Below are 21956 nucleotides of genomic sequence, written 5' to 3'. Positions count from 1 at the left end.
TACTTTATTCTTCTTTCTCAGGATTGCTTTGGCTATTCGGGGTCTTTGGTGTTTCCATATGAATTTTTGAATTATTTGTTCCAGTTCATTGAAGAATGTTGCTGGTAGTTTCATAGGGATTGCATCAAATCTGTATATTGCTTTGGGCAGCATGGCCATTTTGACGGTATTAATTCTTCCTAGCCACGAGCATGGGATGAGTTTCCATCTGTTAGTGTCCCCTTTAATTTCTCTTAAGAGTGACTTGTAGTTTTCCGAGTATAAGTCTTTCACTTCCTTGGTTAGGTTTATTTCTAGGTATTTTATTTTTTTTGATGCAATTGTGAATGGAGTTGTTTTCCTGATTTCTCTTTCTGTTGGTTCATTGTTAGTGTATAGGAAAGCCACAGATTTCTGTGTGTTGATTTTGTATCCTGCAACTTTGTTGTATTCTGATATCAGTTCTAGTAGTTTTGGGGTGGAGTCTTTAGGGTTTTTTATGTACAGTATCATGTCATCTGCAAATAGTGACAGTTTAACTTCTTCCTTACCAATCTGGATTCCTTGTATTTCTTTATTTTGTCTGATTGCCGTGGCTAGGACCTCCAGTACTATGTTAAATAACAGTGGAGAGAGTGGGCATCCCTGTCTAGTTCCCGATCTCAGAGGAAATGCTTTCAGCTTCTTGCTGTTCAATATAATGTTGGCTGTGGGTTTATCATAGATGGCCTTTATTATGTTGAGGTACTTGCCCTCTATTCCCATTTTGCTGAGAGTTTTTATCATGAATGGATGTTGAACTTTGTCAAATGCTTTTTCAGCATCTATGGAGATGATCATACGGTTTTTGTCCTTCTTTTTGTTGATGTGGTGGATGATGTTGATGGACTTTCGAATGTTTTACCATCTTTGCATCCCTGGGATGAATCCCACTTGGTCATGGTGTATGATCCTTTTGATGTATTTTTGAATTCGGTTTGCTAATATTTTGTTGAGTATTTTTGCATCTACGTTCATCAGGGATATTGGTCTGTAGTGTTCTTTTTTGGTGGTGTCTTTGCCTGGTTTTGGTATTAGGGTGATGTTAGCTTCATAGAATGAGTTTGGGAGTATCCCCTCCTCTTCTATTTCTTGGAAAACTCTAAGGAGAATGGGTATTATGTCTTCCCTGTATGTCTGATAAAATTCTGAGGTAAATTCATCTGGCCCGGGGGTTTTGTTCTTTGGTAGTTTTTTGATTACCGCATCAATTTCATTGCTGGTAATTGGTCTGTTTAGATTTTCTGTTTCTTTCTGGGTCAGTTGTGGAAGGTTGTATTTTTCTAGGAAGTTGTCCATTTCTCCTAGGTTTCCCAGCTTGTTAGCATATAGGTTTTCATAGTATTCTCTAATAATTCTTTGTATTTCTGTGGGGTCCGTCGTGATTTTTCCTTTCTCGTTTCTGATACTGTTGATTTGTGTTGACTCTCTTTTCTTCTTAATAAGTCTGGCTAGAGGCTTATCTATTTTGTTTATTTTCTCGAAGAACCAGCTCTTGGTTTCATTGATTTTTGCTATTGTTTTATTCTTCTCAATTTTATTTGTTTCTTCTCTGATCTTTATTATGTCCCTCCTTCTGCTGACCTTAGGCCTCATTTGTTCTTCTTTTTCCAATTTTGACAACTGTGACATTAGTCCATTCTTTGGGATTGTTCTTCCTTCTTTAAATATGCCTGGATTGCTATATACTTTCCTCTTGAGACTGCTTTTGCTGCGTCCCACAGAAGTTGGGGCTTAGTGTTGTTGTCATTTGTTTCCATATATTGCTGGATCTCCATTTTGATTTGGTCATTGATCCTTTGATTATTTAGGAGCGTGTTGTTAAGCCTCCATGTGTTTGTGAGCCTCTTTGCTTTCTTTGTACAGTTTATTTCTAGTTTTATGCCTTTGTGGTCTGAAAAGTTGGTTGGTACGATTTCAATCTTTTGGAATTTTCTGAGGCTCTTTTTGTGGCCTAGTATATGGTCTATTCTGGAGAATGTTCCATGTGCACTTGAGAAGAATGTATATCCCGTTGCTTTTGGATGTAGAGTTCTATAGATGTCTATTAGGTCCATCTGCTCTACTGTGTTGTTCAGTGCTTCCGTGTCCTTACTTATTTTCTGCCCAGTGGATCTATCCTTTGGGGTGAGTGGTGTGCTGAAGTCTCCTAAAATGAATGCATTGCTGTCTATTTCCCCCTTTAGTTCTGTTAGTATTTGTTTCACATATGCTGGTGCTCCTGTGTTGGGTGCATATATATTTAGAATGGTTATATCCTCTTGTTTGACTGAGCCCTTTATCATTATGTAGTGTCCTTCTTTATCTCTTGTTACTTTCTTTGTTTTGAAGTCTATTTTGTCTGATATTAGTACTGCAACCCCTGCTTTCTTCTCGCTGTTGTTTGCTTGAAATATGTTTTTCCATCCCTTGACTTTTAGTCTGTACATGTCTTTGGGTTTGAGGTGAGTTTCTTGTAAACAGCATATAGATGGTTCTTGCTTTTTTATCCATTCTATTACTCTATGTCTTTTGATTGGTGCATTCAGCTCATTAACACTTAGGGTGACTATTGAAAGATATGTACTTATTGCCATTGCAGGCTTTAAATTCGTGGTTACCAAAGGTTCAAGGTTAGCCTCTTTAGTATCTTACTGCCTAACTTATCTCGCTTATTGAGCTGTTATATACACTGTCTGGAGATTCTTTTCTTCTCTCCCTTCTTATTCCTCCTCATCGATTCTTCATATGTTGGGTGTTTTGTGCTGTGCTCTTTCTAGGAGTGCTCCCATCTAGAGCAGTCCCTGTAAGATGTTCTGTAGAGGTGGTTTGTGGGAAGCAAATTCCCTCAGCTTTTGTTTGTCTGGGAATTGTTTAATCCCACCATCATATTTGAATGATAGTCGTGCTGGATACAGTATCCTTGGTTCAAGGCCCTTCTGTTTCATTGTATTAAATATATCATGCCATTCTCTTCTGGCCTGTAGGGTTTCTGTCGAGAAGTCTGATGTTAGCCTGATGGGTTTTCCTTTATAGGTGACCTTTTCTCTCTAGCTGCCTTTAAAACTCTTTCTTTGTCCTTGATCTTTGCCATTTTAATTATTATGTGTCTTGGTGTTGTCCTCCTTGGATCCTTTCTGTTGGGGATTCTGTGTATTTCCATGGTCTGTTTGATTATTTCCTCCCCCAGTTTGGGGAAGTTTTCAGCAATTATTTCTTCTAAGATACTTTCCATCTCTTTTCTTCTCTCTTCTTCTTCTGGAACCCCTATAATACGGATATTGTTCCTTTTGGATTGGTCACACAGTTCTCTTAACATTGTTTCATTCCTGGAGATCCTTTTATCTCTCTCTATGTCAGGTTATATGCGTTCCTGTTCTCTGGTTTCAATTCCATCAATGGCCTCTTGCATCCTGTCCATTCTGCTTATAAACCCTTCCAGAGTTTGTTTCATTTCTGTAATCTCCTTTCTGGCATCTGTGATCTCCCTCCGGACTTCATCCCATATCTCTTGCATATTTCTCTGCATCTCTGTCAGCATGTTTATGATTCTTATTTTGAATTCTTTTTCAGGAAGACTGGTTAGGTCTGTCTCCTTCTGTGGTGTTGTCTCTGTGATCTTTGTCTGCCTGTAGCTTTGCCTTTTCATGGTGATAGGAATAGTCTGCAGAGCTGGGACGAGTGACGGCTGGAAGAACTTCCCTTCTTGTTGGTTTGTGGCCCTCCTCTCCTGGGAGAACAGCGGCCTCTAGTGGCTTGTGCTGCGCAGCTGTGCGCAGACAGGGTTTCTGCTTCCTGCCCGGCTGCTATGGAGTTAATCTCCGCTGTTGCTGTGGGCGTGGCCTGGCTCTGGCAGCTACTCCAAAATGGTGGAGTCACGCTGGAGCAGGAGCTGCTGGGAGGCTATTTATCTCCGTAAGGGGCCTCCCTGCTCCCTGCAGCCCAGGGGTTAGGGTGCCAAGAGATCCCCAGATTCCCTACCTCTGGATTAAGTGTCCCGCCCTGCCCCTTTAGGACTTTCAAAAAGCACCCGCTAAAAGAATACAACGACCACAAAGAAAAAAAAAAAAATTAAAATTAAAAAAAAAAAAAGGGTGGACGCTCGTTTTTTTTTATTCTCCAGCGCCAGCCTCAGGCATCTGCTCACCAGTCTTGCTGCCCTGTTTCCCTAGTATTGGGGGCCCTATCCCTTTAAGACTTCCAAAAAGCGCTCGCCAAAACAAAACAGCAAAAAAAAAAAAAAAAAAAATTATGGTCGCTCGTTTTTCTTATGTCTTCCGGCACCAGGCCTCCAGTGCCTGCTCACTGTTCTTGCTGCCCTGTTTTCCTAGTATCGAGGGCCCTGCACTCTGGCCCGGATGGCGGGGGCTGGGTGTTCGGCAGTCCTGGGCTCCGTCTCCCTCCCGCTCTGCCTCCTCTTCTCCCGCCGGGAGCTGGGGGGAGGGGCGCTCGGCTCCCGCGGGGCCGGGGCTTGTATCTTACCCCCTTCACGAGGCGCTGGGTTCTCTCAGGTGCGGATGTGGTCTGGATATTGTCCTGTGTCCTCTGGTCTTTATTCTAGGAAGGGTTGTCTTTGTTGTATTTTCATAGATATACGTGGTTTTGGGAGGAGATTTCCGCTGCTCTACTCATACCGCCATCTTCCGCCCCTCCTCTGGACTGCTGCATTCTTAAGGTAAATTCCTAGAAGTGGAATTCCTGGGTCAAATGGTATTTCTATTTTGAGCTTTTTGAGGAACCTCCATATTGCTTTCCACAATGGTTGAACTAATTTACATTCCCACCAGCAGTGTAGGAGGGTTCCCCTTTCTCCGCAATCTCGTCAACATTTGTTGTTGTTTTTCTTTTGGATGGTGGTGATCCTTACTGGTGTGAGATGATATCTCATTGTGGTTTTAATTTGCATTTCTCTGATGATTAGCGATGTGGAGCATCTTTTCATGTGTCTGTTGGCCATCTGAATTTCTTCTTTGGAGAAGTGTCTGTTCAGATCCTGTGCCCATTTTTTAATTGGCTTATTTGCTTTGTGTTTGTTGAGGTACATGAGCTCTTTATATATTTTCGATGTTAATCCTTTATCGGATATGTCATTTATGAATATATTCTTCCATACTGTAGGATGTCTTTTTGTTCTATTGATGATGTCCTTTGCTGTACAGAAGCTTTTTAGTTTGATATAGTCCCACTTGTTCATCTTTGCTTTTGTTTCCCTTGCCCAGGGGATATGTTCATGAAGAAGTTGCTCATGTTTATGTCCAAGAGATATTTACCTATATTTTTTTCTAAGAGTTTTATGGTTTAATGACTTACATTCAGGTCTTTGATCCATTTCGAATTTACTTTTGTGTATGGGGTTAGACAATGATCCAGTTTCATTCTCTTACATGTAGCTGTCCAGTTTTGCCAAAACCAGCTGTTGAAGGGGTTGTCATTTCCCCATTGTATATCCATGGCTCCTTTATCATATATTAATTGATCATATATGTTTGGGTTAATATCTGGACTAGCTATTCTGTTCCACTGGTCTGTGGGTCTGTTCTTGTGCTAGTACCAAATTGTCTTGATTACTGTGGCTTTGTAGTAGAGCATGAAGTTGGGAAGCGAGATCTCCCCTGCTTTATTCTTCCTTCTCAGGATTGCTTTGGCTATTTGGGGTCTTTTGTGGTCCCATGTGAATTTTATAACTATTTGTTCAAGTTAGTTGAAGAATGTTGTTGGTATTTTGATAGGGATTGAATTGAATCTGTAGATTGCATAAGGCAGGATAGCCATTTTGACAATATTAATTCTTCCTAGCCAAGAGCATGGGATGAATTTGTTAGTTTCCTCTTTAATTGTTCTTAGGAGTGTCTTGTAGTTTTCAGGGTATAGGTCTTTCACTTCCTTGGTTATGTTTATTCCTAGGTATTTTATTCTTTTTGATGCTATTGTGAATGGAATTGTTTTCCTGATTTCTCTTTCTGCTAGCTCATCGTCAGTGTATAGGAAAGCAACAGATTTCTGTGTATTAATTTTGTATACTGCAACTTTGCTGAATTCAGATATTAGATCTAGTAGTTTTGGAGTGGAGTCTTTAGGGCTTTTTATGTACAATGTCATGTCATCTGCAAATAGTGAGCGTTTAACTTCTTCTTTACAAATCTGGATGCCTTGTATTTCTTTGTTTTGTCTGATTGTCATGGCTGGGACCTCCAGTACTATGTTGAATAACACTGGGGAGAGTGGCATCCCTGTCTTGTTCCTGAATTTAGGTGAAAAGCTTTCAGCTTCTCACTATTATGTATGATGTTGGCTATGGATTTGTCATATATGGCCCTTATTATGTTGAGGTACTTGCCCTGTATACCCATTTTGTTGAGAGTTTTGATCATGAATGGATGTTGAATTTTGTCAAATGCTTTCTCAGCATCTATGGAGATGATCATGTGGTTTTTGTCCTTCTTTTTGTTGATGTGTTGGATGATGTTGATGGATTTTCGAATGTTGTACCATCCTTGCATCCCTGAGATGAATCCCACTTGATCATGGTGTATGATCCTCTTGATGTATTTTTGAATTCGGTTTGCTAATATTTTGTTGAGTATTTTTGCATCTATGTTCATTCATCAGGGATACTGGTCTGTAATTTTCTTTTTTGGTGGGGTCTTTGCCTGGTTTTGGTATTAGGGTGATGCTGGCTGGCTTCATAGAATGAGTTTGGAAGTATTCCCCTCTCTTCTATTTTTGGAAAACTTTAAGGAGAATGGGCATTGTCTTCTCTTTATGTCTGATAAAATTCAGCTGTGAATCCACCTGGCTTGGGAGTTTTGTTCTTGGGTAGTTTTTTGATTACCGATTCAATTTTGTTGCTGGTAATTGGTCTGTTTAGATTTTCTGTTTCTTCCTTGGTCAGTCTTGGAAGGTTGTATTTTTCTAGGAAGTTGTCCATTTCTTCTAGGTTTTCCAGCTTGTTAGCATATAGGTTTTTATAGTATTCTCTAATAATTCTTTGTATTTCTGTGGGGTCCGTCATGATTTTTCCTTTCTCATTTCTGATTCTGTTTCTGTGTGTAGATTCTCTTTTTCTCTTAATAAGTCTGGCTAGGGGTTTATCTATTTTGTTTATTTTCTCAAAGAACCAGCTCTTGGTTTCATTGATTTTTTCTATTGATTTATTCTTCCCAATTTTATTTATTTCTTCTCTGATCTTTATTAGGTCCCTCCTTCTGCTGACTTTGGGCCTCATTTGTTCTTCTTTTTCCAATTTCAATTATTGTGACTTTAGACTATTCATTTGGGATAGTTCTTCCTTCTTTAAATAGGGCTGGGTTGCAATATACTTTCCTCTGACAGCTGCCTTCGCTGAGTCCCACAGAAGTTGGGGCTTTGTGCTATTGTTGTCATTTGTCTCCATATATTGCTTGATCTCTGTTTTCATTGATCCATTGATTATTTAGGAGCATGCTGTTAAGCCTCCATGTGCTTGTGAGCCTTTTTGTTTTCTTTGTACAATTTATTTCTAGTTTTATGCCTTTGTGATCTGAGAAGTTGGTTGGTAGAATTTCAGTCTTTTTGAATTTACTGAGGTTCTTTTTGTGGCCTAGTATGTGGTCTATTCTGGAAAATGTTCCATGTGCACCTGAAAAGAATGTGTATCTTGTTGCTTTTGGGTATATAGTTCTGTAGATGTCTGTTAGGTCCATCTGTTCTAATGTGTTGTTCAGTGCCTCTGTGTCCTTACTTATTTTCTGTCTGGTTGATCTGTCCTTTGGAGTGTGAGGTATGTTGAAGTCTCCTAAAATGAATATATTGCATTCTATTTCCTCCTTTAATTCTGTTAGTATTTGTTTCACATATGTCAGTGCTCCTGTGTTGGGTGCACATATATTTGTAATGGTTATATTCTCTTGTTGGACTGATCCCTTTATCTTTATGTAATGTTCTTCTTCATCTCATTACCTTCTCTGTTTTGAAGTCTATTTTGTCTGATATAAGTACTGCAACACCTGCTTTTTTCTCCCCATTGTTTGCATGAAATATCTTTTTCCATCCCTTCACTTTAAGTCTGTGTATGCCTCTGGGTTTGAGGTGAGTCTCTTGTAAGCAGCATATAGATGGATCTTGCTTTTTATCCATTCTATCACTCTATGTCTTTTGACTGGTAAATTCAGTCCATTCACATTCAGGATGATTATCTATAGATATGTACTTATTGCCATTGCAGGCTTTGGATTCATGGTTACCAAAGGAACAAGCATAGCTTCTTTACTATCTAACCATCTAACTAACTCTCTTATTAAGCTATTATAAACACAGTCTGATGATTCTTTATTTCTCTCCCTTCTTATTCTTCCTCCTCCATTCTTTATATGTTAGGTGTTTCATTCTGTACTCTTTTTTGTTTCCTTTGACTGTTTTTGTGGATAGTTGATTTCATTTTTTGTTTATAGTTAGTACTTGGTTGATCTGCTTTCTTTGCTGTCATTTTATTTTCTCTGGTAACATCTATTTAGTCTTAGGAGTGCTTCCATCTAGAGCAGTACATTTAAAATACCCTGTAGAGGTGGTTTGTGGGAGGCAAATTCCCTCAACTTTTGCTTGTCTGGAAACTGTTTAATCCCTCCATCAAATTTAACTGATAATCATGCTTGATACAGTGTTCTTGGTTCAAGGCCCTTCTGTTTCATTGCATTAAATATATCATGCCATTCTCTTCTGGCCTGTAAGGTTTCTGTTGAGAAGTCTGATGATAGCCTGATGGGTTTTCCTTTGTAGGTGATCTTTTTTTCCTCTCTCTGGCTGCCTTTAATACTCTGTCCTTGTCTTTGCTCTTTGCCATTTTAATTATTATATGTCTTGGTGTTGTCCTCCTTGGGTCCCTTGTGTTGGGAGATCTGTGGGCTTTGATGGTCTGAGAGACTATTTCCTTCCCTAGCTTGAGGAAGTTTTCAGAAATTATTTCTTCAAAGACACTTTCTATCCCTTTTTCTCTCTCTTCTTCTTTTGATACCCCTATAATGTGAATATTGTCCCGCTTGGATTGGTCACACAGTTCTCTTAATATTCTTTCATTCCTAGAGATCCTTTTATCTCTCTCTGCCTCAGCTTCTCTGTATTCCTGTTCTCTGATTTCTATTCCATTAACAGTTTCTTGCACCTCGTCCAGTCTGCTCTTAAGCCTTTCTATTGGTTGTTTCATTTCTGTTATCTCTGTCCAGACTTCATTCCTTAGCTCTTGCATATTTCTGTGCAGGTCCATCAGCATGGTTATGAATTCCTTTCATAACTTTTATTTTGAAATAAGTTTCATTTTCAAAACTTTTATTTTGAATTCTTTTTCAGGAAGATTGGTTATATCTATCTCATCAGGCCCTCTCTCTGTGGTTGTCTGAGTGATTTTTGACTGCACCAGATTCTTCTGCCATTTCATGTCGATAGAAGTGGTTGCAGGCAGGTGGCACGTGTGTCAGCTGGGAGAACAAAGTCTCTTCCTGCTTGTTGGTCGCCTTGCCCTTCTCTGATGCCTGTGACAGTTACCCACACCCCGGGAGCAGACTCTGGGACTATCTCCTGAGCTGCCGTGGGCGGGGCTGCCCTCAGGCTAGCCTAGAGCACTGAGGGGAGTCGCCATGCCGGGTGTGTTTTCCTGTGAGAACAGCACCCCTTCATGCCTTCTGGACCTTGCTCCAGCTTCCGCTGTCTGTCACAGTTAGCTGCGAGCTAGGAGGAGACTCTGTGTGATTGCTGTGGGCGGGGCCACTTTCCGGCTGCTCCGCAGCTGTGGTGGGTCAGCTGGTTTCCTTTAGCACTAGGAATGGCAGGCTGCTTATTGCTGTGAGGGGCTTTGGGGCTGCTTTACCCCCAAGGGGGTTAGGGGACCCCAAGTTCTTCAAGATTACAAGCCTGCTGGGCTGAGTGTGCTGGGACGATTTTTTTCAGCTGTTGAGCCCTTGTCCCTTTAAGACTTTAAAAAAGTGCCTGCTTTTCTTTTGTCCCAGGGGAGACAGCTGTGGGGACCCGCTTGCAGTCTCCCTCTCGGACCCTACCCTTCTGTTTCTCTAATATCCAGCACACCATGTAATGTGTATCTGTGCTCCCAGTGCAGATTACTAGGGCTGGGTATTTAGCAGTCCTGGGCTTCCACTGCCTCCCCACTCCGACTCCTTTCCTCCCACTGGGGAGCTGGGGTGAGGGGAGTGCTTGGGTTCCACTGGGTCACGGCTTTGTACCTTACTCCCTTTGTGAGATGCTGAGTTCTCGCAGATATAGATATAGCCTGGCTGTTGTACTGTATCCTCTGGTCTCTCTTTTAGGAATAGTTGTATTGTATTTTCAAAAATATATATGGTTTTGGGAGGAGATTTCCACTGCCCTACTCATGCTGCCATCTTGAGCTGGAAACAGAGGATATTTTTGTGTATAGTATTTTCTTCTCCCTAAGCTTGCAGCCCTCTTTAAGAAGGTATAGTTTCTTTGGATCAAAGTATGTAAGACATATACATCCTTCCCTTACACAATCTATAAATCCACAAGGGATGCTGGATAGAGAAAACTCTAGTTTAACCCAATGAACGCAAGCCCTCCTGACATCACCAGTACAGATGTTTCCCCAAAACTAAGATAAAAGTGATATAAACAAACACAGTCATGCTTCAAGTAAAAGCCAGATTGCAACTGCTCAATATCCATTCATCTCACATTTTATTTTAATCTGATTTTGAAGCAATCTCAAAAATATTGGTATTATTATGATAGGGCAGTGTTTTTGAACCTTTTTAATAATTATTATTATTGCTCCACTAAAAAGTCTTTTTAGACTTTTACCTCCTAATTGCCACCCACATCAAATTAAACACTAAGAAATAATATCTTATTGAGTAAAGTTAAGATTTGGTGAGGGATACAATCCATTATATTGTTTTAGATTTTTCCACCCACCAAAAAAAAAAAAAAATACCCTTACACTTTTCCAGTCCCCTTGAACTACATGTCATGGGTGGATGGCAAAAAGAACACAGAAGAGGGTCTGATATAAGCCAAGGTCACTGAAGGGTTTTCCCTAGCAGCTCACACCCACGTGAAGGAAATACACAATTTGATTCACAATGAGACCAATCTGTGATAAGGTATTGGGGAGAGGGGCATCCTCAAAGTATGGCTCCTGGGTCACATGGGGCAGGACCTGAGAACTTCTCAGATATGCACAATCTCAGACTCTCTGAATCAGAAACTCAAGGAAGGGGCCCAGCAATCTCAGTTTAACAAGACCCCCAGGTGATTTTGATGTATTGCCAAGTTTGAGAAGCACCTGAGCAAAGGCTTTATGACACAGGCCGCCACACAGAGAGTGGCCACAGGCAGATGTGCACAAAGCATGTCCAGATTTTTCCCCACAATGAGGAGGATTCAGCATAGACAGGCTTACCTTGGAGTTTTCCATCACACTCTCAATGCAGTCAAAGTAAGAGAGGTCACTAACAGGTTCATTAGGATTGTCCAACATCCCCTTGACCGTCTACAGAAGGAGAACACAACAAGCAGGCAAATGTTATAGAACCAGAAAAATGCAACATGAAATACCAACTATCAACTTCCCTTCCACATACAGGATTCTGGGCACAATCACTCATCTACCCAGATTCTTGAGAGGAATTTAGATGATGGTATCCACGAATTTAGCTTTCCTGCTAGCGACACAACACTGATTGGGGGTGGGAGTGGGGCTCAGGTTAGCTTTGACAGAGACGAGACGAGAAGCCTGGTATCCACAGGAAGGGGGAGGTTTTTGTTTTTGTTTTTTCTTTTCTGATAGTTAATGCAATGCAATATACTCTTGGTCAGTTAGCACAATTCCTTTAGTGGATAACTCCAAGGAGTTTGAATGTCAAGGATACATAAACTCATTTCTATATGATCAGTAGAGACCTCAGTTTTCAATTCTGGAACTTTTAATGGGTAGGCATGAAAGAAGGGAATTCCTCCAAACTGTCCATTTGGATGGCTCATTTGTTTTTAACTTAAAAGGTATAGAAGATGCTCACTCTTGTTCAGGGCTCCATCAAGGAACTGGGTATGGGGCTTGCTTCTTATTTGTCTCCAAGTCCACTGAAAGCCACTGTAGCTTCCACACTGTAATAACTTTGATCATCAAGTTATGAGGCACTCTTCCAGGGGAGCAAAGCCTGGAGATTGAGCCACCCAACCTCTTCTCCACTTAGTGAGAATTTACATTAAGACCTAGCAGCCTTTGAGGCACAGTCAACAAAAAGACGAGGTCATTTGAGTTACAAAATGTTGAGGGACGTAATGGTGGAGACTGCTGAGTTATTCAGTTCAAGATCTGAGGGGGAGAGGACAGCACAGAGGAGGAAGTCCTTTCATTGAAGAACCTCCTCCCCTTCCTTGGATCGTCAAAATTGTTTTAGCAACAGCAATTGTGAAATAGTCATAATTTTGGCAACCAAGGATACCATTAACAGAATATTTGCATCTGGGCCAACAGACCTCATTTAGATCAACAGCCCACATATCATTTGTATTTGCAAATGTGAACAGACCAGGATAGGGCAGTAAGTCACCCAATGCAGGAAACATTTTCCACTGTTTTCAGAATTCTTTAGTCCCATGGTAACAAGCCTCTTCTCACTTCCATCTGCATACGATGGCCTATTGCTATTGGCAGACTGGCCTCAAGCAAACCCTTCAGAAACTGCAGTCGAACCCTCCTTCTGTCATGGTGGCTATCCCATGCTAATCTCCCAGAAAACTAAAGGTACACTCGGTAGAATCAACCCACATTTACCAGATACCCATTTGGCTGTTTCGATATAATCTGCATTGGTTAGGATTGCTTTACATACAAGTAGGCACATTGATTTTATGTTTACCCATATCTATCCTATGGGCATAAATGAATTTTCTACTATAAGTAAACTATAAATAAATGAATACAAATTGAAAAGCACCCCACTATGTTCTGGGCACTAGGGGTCCCACTGTCACCTTGATTGTATAGTAGTAAGCGTTACTCCTGGGTTTCTTTTAATGGGCCCCTACCTGTTACAAAACAAAATGCATGGGGAAATCACTTTTATTCAAAAAGCATTATCTATCCCAGCTTCTCCTAACCACCCCATAATAATCACTCCTAAACTTTTTAGGTAGAAATTGCTCATCTTCGGCCTACATACAGGCCTCTTCCTGTCTGAAAGAAAGAACCCTTCAGCAAAATGCCTCTCATCCTAGTGGGAAAAGGGGAGGCAGGGATGATAACCCCATCGAGTCTATGTTCTCTTCATTTCTCTCCCACCTACACTGGAACTTTGGTCCCAACAGTTGTCCAGGAGAGAGATAAAAGAAAGAACAGAGGAGAAGAAACTGACCCTGCAGGAAAAGGACAGACAGACACACACACACACACACACACACACACACACGCTCTGAAGTCCTCAGTAGCCCTCCCGCGGACCTACCTCCAGCTCCCGCAGGGCGTTGTCGCACTCCTTCTGGCCTGGAGCTTGTTGGGTGCACAGAGTGATGAGCTGGTTGATGCTTTCCGTCACAGCTCTGTGGCAGAGACAGAAAGCGTTTCTTTGCTTCACTTTTGTTTTGTAAAGATCAACAGCAATTCCCAAACAACATATTGCGGCTTCACTAGAAATGCAATTAATTCACTATAAAAGCTGGGGTCCCCATGAAAGCTCTTCCACCTGGCTCTGAACAACCACAGAGAAGACAGGACAACCAGAGCAGACAGAATGGGGTGTCACTGCCTTGCTTCTGATTACCCTTAAATGCTACTAATGGTTCTCTTAAGAAAGTATGACTACCTTTTAACATTCATTAAAAAGAATTTAGCACAAAGTCCAAAGAAATCATAATAGTTTCCAATATCCTTCATTATCATTCCATAAGGAATAAGATAATCTGAGCTAGGCTACTTTAGGTAGCCTTTGCATAGTTTGGAATATTTTATACATTTTAAAACACAGTAGACATATAGTAAACAGTACCTATGATTTTAAAATCTCTTCATTAAAATCTACATAATTGACTAGTGCCTAGAAGCTAGCCCCAAATTATTCCTTAAAATAGCTATTTTCTTTGTTAACATTAATAGAAATTATGGATTTTTACATGTGTTTCTATTCTTTGTAGAACTTAAGAGGCAGCCCAGATTTTTTTCTGCATTTTCAATGATTCCACCCCTGCTAAGCAGCCCCTGCTTAATTCTTAAGTTAGGCCATGGATAATTTAGAAAGTCATGCTCTACTTTGAGTCAAGTTTTTATAAGGTGTGAAATATAGGTCCAGGTTTTTTTGGGGGGGGACAGACACATAAGGAAGTCCAATTATTCCAGCCCCATTTATTTAAAAGGCTATTCTTATTTGTGTAATTTTGTTACAAAATTGTTCTTGTAACTTTGTTGGCAATCCGTTTACCATATTTGTGTGGGTTTACTTCTGGACTCTATTCCATTCCACTGACCTCCATGTCTAACCTGTTGCCAACACCACATTGTTTTGATTACTGTAGATTTATACTAAATCTTAGAATCAAATATTCTCGTATTTTATAAATGAAAAAACAGGGATGAGATAATTCCCTAAGGGGATGGTACAAGTACGGAGCAGAAACAAGACTTGAACCCACGCCTATTTGACTCCAAAGCCAGATCCATAACCATTTTCCTACTGGGTTACAGCTGGTCCCCACTTCTGGCAGGGCCCTGCATTCTGTTCATGGTTACTAACCAGTGCAGCTAACAGGCAGCACAAAACAAAACAAAACAATAACAAGATAGAGCACATATTGCTGTTAATCATTAACAATGCCTCACATAAAAGATGCCTCATTTTATTAAATTGGCTTTGCAGCTTCCCACAGAATATTAAATTAGATGGAAATGATGTTGCCAATGTACAAAGACAATCAGCTTAATTATTTGATGAGGAGATACAGTTTTGAATTTTAAATTTAGGGTGACGGGAAGAAAAGCATTCCTGAACTTAAGAATCCTCAAATAGTTTTTGTAAGATTGACTCTAGTGATTTATGTATCCAACATTGTGTTGTGTGTGGCAGCCTTCAAGACATACTTTTGAATGGGCAGACTAGCATTTATCAACAAAAGGTGCAGAGTGCCCTCAACTGTGATGATGTCAGCGTGTGGAGAATATTTCCACATATCACATAAGCTTTCCATTTAGCTCATTTCTTTTTGTGTTTCCTATTTATCTGCATTTTTAAAAAGAAACCTAGTTTTCATATAAGGCTTTTCCCATTAAAAACCAAATGTTCATAACTGGTGAACCCAGAGAATATACAGCTGTGGATTATCTTACTTTTTAAAACTATTTTTTAGATGTGAGAATTTTTAAAATAAAATTTGGGGTAAACCTAGCCACGGCAATCAGACAACACAAAGAAATAAAAGGCATCCAGAGAGGCAAGGAAGAAGTCAAACTGTCCTTGTTTGCAGATGACATGATATTGTACATAAAAAACCCTAAAGAATCCACTCCAAAACTACTAGATCTAATATCTGAATTCAGCCAACTTGCAGGATACAAAATTAATACACAGAAATCTGTTACATTCCTATACACTAATGATGAACTAGCAGAAAGAGAAATCAGGAAAACAATTCCATTCACAGTTGCATCAAAAAGAATAAAATACTTAGGACTAAACCTAACCAAGGAAGTGAAATACCTATACCCTGACAACTATGGGACACTCTTAAGAGAAATTAAAGAAGACACTAATAAATGGAAATTCATCCCATGCTCTTGGCTAGGAAAAATTAATATTGTCAAAATGGCCATCCTGCCTAAAGCAACCTACAGATTCAATGCAATCCCTATCAAAATATCTACAGCATTCTTCAATGAACTAGAGCAAATAGTTCTAAAATTCATATGGAATGAAGATACCTCAAGACAAATGCTGGGCATAGAAGCTACAGGGCATAAATATGCAAAGAAATAAAAAGCTAACCATTTCAAACAATAAGGCTTCTCTCTCACTTACCAACTTTACATTTCCCTGTATGGCCCCGGAAGATGACTGGTTAGCCAGAGACGGGTAAGATTCCTCAAGGGAGGAACAACCTAAGACAGGCACAGTCGCAGGGGGGCCATCAGGTGAGAAATTGGGGATCAACAGAGGTGAGGCTTAGAACCTCACCCCCCCTGTTCTGAGAGAAATCTTCTGCATACGTGGATGTTTTATTGCCCTTGTCTAGCTTGGATTAACACATAGTCTACAGGCACACACCTGATCATCTACATTTGCTCTCTTACAACACTAAACTATGTTTTCTACCTTTATCTTGTATCTACCTACCACTTCAGCATTTTCTTAAAAATAATAATAATAAAGAGAGAAATGTGGTATCCACATATAAATCAAGTATAAAAACCAAATGAGTATTCATATTTGAACTGACTGTTTATAGTTCATAATGCATGAGCAAAACCGAAGGTTTCTGTGATGGCTGCCCTTGTACTGTTCACCATGTAAGAACGTATTCACTATGTAAGAATTTGTTCTCCATGTAAGAACTTGTTTGTTATGCCTCAGAAGATTGGAGACTGATGAAAATTAGGCTTGGGGTGGATTAAAGATTGTGCATTGAGCATTGACTCCCCTATACAGAATTTTATTGTTGTTAACAACCATTTGATCAATAAATATGAGAGATGCCCTCACACACACACAAAAAAAAGTACACACTTCCAATGGTAAAATAATAAGTAACCGGGATGTAATGAATATAGTCAAGATATTGTAACAGCTTGGTATGGTGATAGCTGGTTCCTAGAATTGTTATGCATATAAATGTTGAATCACTATGTTGTACACCTGAAACTAATGTAATGTAATACCGTGTGTCAACTACCCTTCAATAAAAAATAATTATCTACAAAAAAAACAAACAAAAAAATTCATATGGAATGACAAAAGACCCTGAATAGCCAAAGGAATCCTGAGAAGGAAGAATAAAGCAGGGGAAATTATGCTCCCTGACTTCAAGCTCTACTACAAAGCCACAGTAATCAAGACAATTTGGTACTGGCACAAAAACAGACCCATAGAACAGTGGAACAGAATAGAGAGTCCAGATATAAACTCAAGCATATATGGTCAATTAATATATGATAAAGGAGCCATGGATATACAATCGGGAGATGACAGCCTCTTCAACAGCTGATGTTGGCAAAACTGGACAGTTACATGTAAGAGAATGGAACTGGATTATTGTCTAACTCCGTACACAAAAGTAAACTCAAAATGGATCACAGACCTGAATGTAAGTCATTAAACCATAAAACTCTTAGAAAAAAATATAGGCAAATATCTATTGGACATAAACACGAGCAACTTCTTCATGAACATATCTCCCCAGGCAAGGGAAACAAAAGCAAAAATGAACAAGTGGGAGTACAGCAAACTAAAAAGCTTCTGTACAGCAAAGGACACCATCAGTAGAACAAAAAGACATCCTACAGTATGGGAGAATATATTCATAAATGAGATATCTGATAAGGGATTGACATCCAAATCATATAAAGAGCTCATGCACCTAAACAAACAAAAAGAAAATAAGCCAATTAAAAAATGGGCAGAGGAGCTGAACAGATACTTCTCCAAAGAAGAAATTCAGATGGCCAACAGGCACATGAAAAGATGCTCCACATCGCTAATCATCAGAGAAATGCAAATTAAAACCAAAATGAGGTATCACCTCACACCAGTAAGGATCACCACCATCCAAAAGACAAACAACAACAAATGTTGGTGAGGATGTGGAGAAAGGGGAACCCTCCTACACTGCTGGTAGGAATGTAAATTAGTTAAACCATTGTGGAAAACAGTATGGAGGTTCCTCAAAAAATTCGAAATAGAAATATCATTTGGCCCAGGAATTCCACTCCTAGGAATTTACCCTAAGAATGCAGCAGCCCAGTTTGTAAAAGACAGATGCACCCCTATGTTTATCACAGCACTATTTACAATAGCCAAGAAATGGAAGCAATCTAAGTGTCTATCAATAGATGAATGGATAAAGGAGATGTGGTACATATACACAATGGAATATTATTAGGCCATAAGAAGAAAACAAATCCTACCATTTGCAACAACATGGATGGAGCTAGAGGGTATTATGCTCAGTGAAATAAGCCAGGCAGAGAAAGACAGTATCAAATGATTTCACTCATCTGTGGAGTATAAGAACAAAGGAAAAACTGAAGGAACAAAACAGCAGCAGACTCACAGAACCCAAGAATGGACTAACAGTTACCAAAGGGAAAGGGACTAGGGAGGGTGGGTGGGAAGGGAGAGATAAGGGGGAAAATGGGGCATTACAATTAGCACACATAATGTAGGGGGGGGGGTGGGCATGGGAAAGGCAGTATATACAAAGACAAGTAGTGATTCTATAGCATCTTACTATGCTGATTGACAGTGACTGTAATGGGGTATATGTGGGGGACTTGATAATGGGGGAGTCTAGTAACCATAATGTTCAAGTAATTGTACATTAATGATAAAAAAAAAAAAGTTGGGGTAAAAAAACCCAACAGACTAAGGGTCTGTGGTTGGTTCTTCCATAAATGTGCCAGGAAAGCATCGTGTGTCTAGATGAGTCACTTGGGTAATAATGACCCGTGACTAAGGAGCATTATATAGGTGTCATTTATCTTCCTAACTCATTTTAGAGTTTGCATTAGTTTAATAATAAACTAAGTGACCCAGAGGCAAATTGTTATGGTGTAGATTTGACAATGAAAAATAGTATTTTTATGTTTTAAACTATAAATATTTTTTATAAGAGCACAGAATTGGGGGCAAACCAGAAAGGGCTCTAAGCGAATCGTCCACCAGAATTCTGGACATCCATTCAAAGTCATAGTGTATAATATATTCCAAACATCATTGAATAATATTCATGACACACAACTAAGTAAAATAAACTCTAAAACAGTATAAACAGTATGAGCCCAAAACTGTAAAAAGAAAATGCATAGAAAAATGACAGAGTGACAGATCAGAAATTGTTAACAGGGAGTGTATAATATTATTTTTAAAAGCATTTCAGTAAATTTACTAAAAATATTTGAATTAACCGATTTACATTGTTATAACAATATGGCCAAGGTGAGGAGTGTCCTCCCTCTGTTCTACATAAATCTAAATAGGCCTGAACTGTGTAGTCATTTTTATTTTTTGCAATTTTTATACAATTGTTTAGTGTTTAAGAGATAGTGAGTTGATTAAGCCAGAGTTTAGGAGCTCTGAAGGGAGATTTTAAATACATATGGGGTTGGGGTAGGAGTGAGAGAAGAAAATCAACCAATACATGCTTTTGATGATCTATTAAGCACAAATCATCCAATAAGGAGCTTGGAGGGGAAAAAAGCAACATCAGCACTTCCCTGCCTTAAGGAAGGAAGCGCTAAGGTAGGCAGGAGAGAGCAAACTGATATCCACCCTCTCTATTCCCTGGCTCCTGCTATGCACAAGGTACAAGGACTACAAAATCATAGAGTTTAAGTCTCTCTAGGAAAGCAGGGTGCTTGCAATCCAGTTGCAGAGGTAAGACAATGAGCAGAAAAGATGCAAAGAAGTTGTGCCAAAGGAAGCAGCAATGGGGGTATGACATCAGACCACTCCCTAAGCTGCAGAGAGACCAGATACATGAAGGCTTTGCTGGGAGCATGGAAGAAAATTAAAGTCTTGGCCATGGGCAGGGGCTCTGCAAGGGAGTGCTCAACATGGACCAAAGCAACTGTAAAAGTCAGGCCTGAGCAAGCTTTGGATCAAGAGAATGTTCTAGGAGGTCCCCAGACAGGAGGCCCAGTTTACATTTTTTCTATTTTATAGGATGAAGTGGTGCTCGCTGGGGTCATCATTTTTCACCATCCCTGGAGACAGAAGGAGGCCCATTTGGCAGGAACCTCAAAGCCCAGGGAAGCCCAGGAAGAGAAGCCAACTGCAAGGACTAGCAAGCAGCAAAAAACCTGGCCTGGGGTTTTCCCAATGCCAGCAGCTGTGGGCGTGAAGTCTTCTCAGCCCAGCAGTCATGACCAGCGTGACTACAGTGAGCAGTGGCTCAGGGCAGGAGCTCAGAGGAGGGACCCTCCCTTCTTGTTGCCACTGCAAACTGGCCTTCCATATTCCTGACTAAGTCCAGGCAGCATCAGACCAGCCCTTAGTCAGAGAAAAGGCTGATGAGCCTTTCGGAGACAAGGGTGTCCAGCTCTACCCAGCTTGTCAGAAAAGATCCTGAGTCCCCCAGTCACATGGGAAGAACAGCAAACTGGACATGCACCAGAAAATGCCTTCCTCCCCAGGAGGCATCAGAAACCAAGGGGTCAGCTTCCTCAAAAGTATCTGAGCTCAGATGCAGAATAAACAACAGAGGAAAAAGATACTCTATTGCTTTTCCAGAACTAAGCCTTTTCTTCCCTAAAGTAGGAAGAATCATGGGGGTCACAAAGACCATAGGATTCAAGTCAGCTGACACAGGACCAAGCTGGTCCAGGACAGGATCCCCAGTGGCATCCCTGGGGTTTCTGGGGACGTCTACATGAAGGACAGGAAGGGCTTGGCTGTCTCAAGAACAGGGGGCAGTGGGGGGTGAAGACGAGGCAATGAAAATCACATCCCTGTTGCTCAACTCCAAGGGCACTTGTGCACAGGACAGCTGTGGCACCCGGATAGAATGAGGAGCAAGCCCTGGTGTGTGCCCTGCTCTAACTCCATCAGGGTCATCCCTGTCATCTTCAGCGTGTGCCCAGAACACAGCGTTGGGCCTCACCACATCAGGCGGGTGTAAGAATCTGTTTAATGAACAGATGAAATGGCAAGAGAATGAATGAGGGCCCCAGAGCTGAGCAGAGCTGTACCTCCCAAGAGGAGCTTGCCTGACTCACCTGATCTGGCTAGAGCTTCCAGTGGGGAACCACCTCAGGGAGCACAGTTTGTCAACATGTGCCAAAAAGCCAAGGAGGATGTGCCAGCATCTTCTTGCAACAGTTTCATCCTCAGACAGTCATTCCACGTGATGATTTTTAAGTGCTTACTTGGCTATGAAACCATCAGGCTGGGAACTCCCTGTCAGCTGCTGAAAGCCAGGACAGGGACAAAGAAACCTTTGTCACCTAGTTTCCAGGTCCTTTCCTCAGCGCCGCCACCACAGGGCCTCCAGACACCCACTGAGTAGTGACACCAGTGACGTTCCTTCAGGGCCTGTGTTTCCTTCCTTATCTGGCTTTCAAAGGCCAATTTATACTCTCCCCTTCTTCCCACAATAAAAAAAAAGGGAACTATGCACATTCTAGGTTGGAAACTATACTTTTGAAATGATGCAAAAAACTCAAGATAATGAAAAACAACTGAGTTCAGATACCTGGAAACATCCGTTGCCTTATCCAAAAGCTCTTTGTAAAAAAAAAAAAAAATAGTGATCAAGAGAGGGTTTTATATCAGAAACAGCTGCTCAGAAGAGAAGAAATGACCCCTCATTCCTCACCCCGGGAAGGCACTCACTCACTGGAAAAATCACAAAGCCCAAGCTGGTGGGGAGATGTGAGGGTATTTTCCCAATCTCCCAGGGGCTTTAGCTATTGTTCGAAGCTAAAGTATGTATCTGGGAATAAATTAAGAAACTCAAAGGTTTCAGGCGAACTGCTCTGAAATTATCTAATCCCCTGGCACCCATCTCCTGCCCAAAAAATAACACTACAAATTAAAAGGGGACCAGAGACAGGTTTTAACCATTAGTACCATGATTGTTTATAGATTGAGAACTAAAAATAACTTAAGGGAGCTGTAGTATACACCCCTATTTTGCAGATGATGACGTTTACACAGGTTGAACCACCTGATCAATGTAACTAAGTTAGTCCAATACTAAAGCTTGGACTGGAATTCAGGTCTGACTCTGACAACTTAAAAAATAGCCACTGAGCT

General features: G+C 40.5%; 1 protein-coding gene across 1 annotated transcript in view; it reads right to left on the bottom strand.

Annotated features, from left to right (window-relative positions):
- The window catches only part of TLN2 (talin 2), a 453275-nt gene that overhangs the window by 91612 nt on the left and 339707 nt on the right, over positions 1-21956 (bottom strand). Inside the window, exons 32-33 of the mRNA XM_036903054.2 lie at positions 13449-13542; positions 11402-11491 (exon numbers count right to left, since the gene is read on the bottom strand). Of these exons, the coding sequence (XP_036758949.2) occupies positions 11402-11491; positions 13449-13542 (184 nt within the window). The remainder of the gene's footprint in view (positions 1-11401; positions 11492-13448; positions 13543-21956) is intronic.

The sequence above is a fragment of the Manis pentadactyla genome, chromosome 11, assembly GCF_030020395.1.
Source record: "Manis pentadactyla isolate mManPen7 chromosome 11, mManPen7.hap1, whole genome shotgun sequence".
NCBI classification, from domain to species: Eukaryota; Metazoa; Chordata; class Mammalia; order Pholidota; family Manidae; genus Manis; species Manis pentadactyla.
The sequence above is the reverse complement of the archived record's forward strand: the minus strand, read 5'-3'. Positions and strand labels throughout refer to the sequence as shown.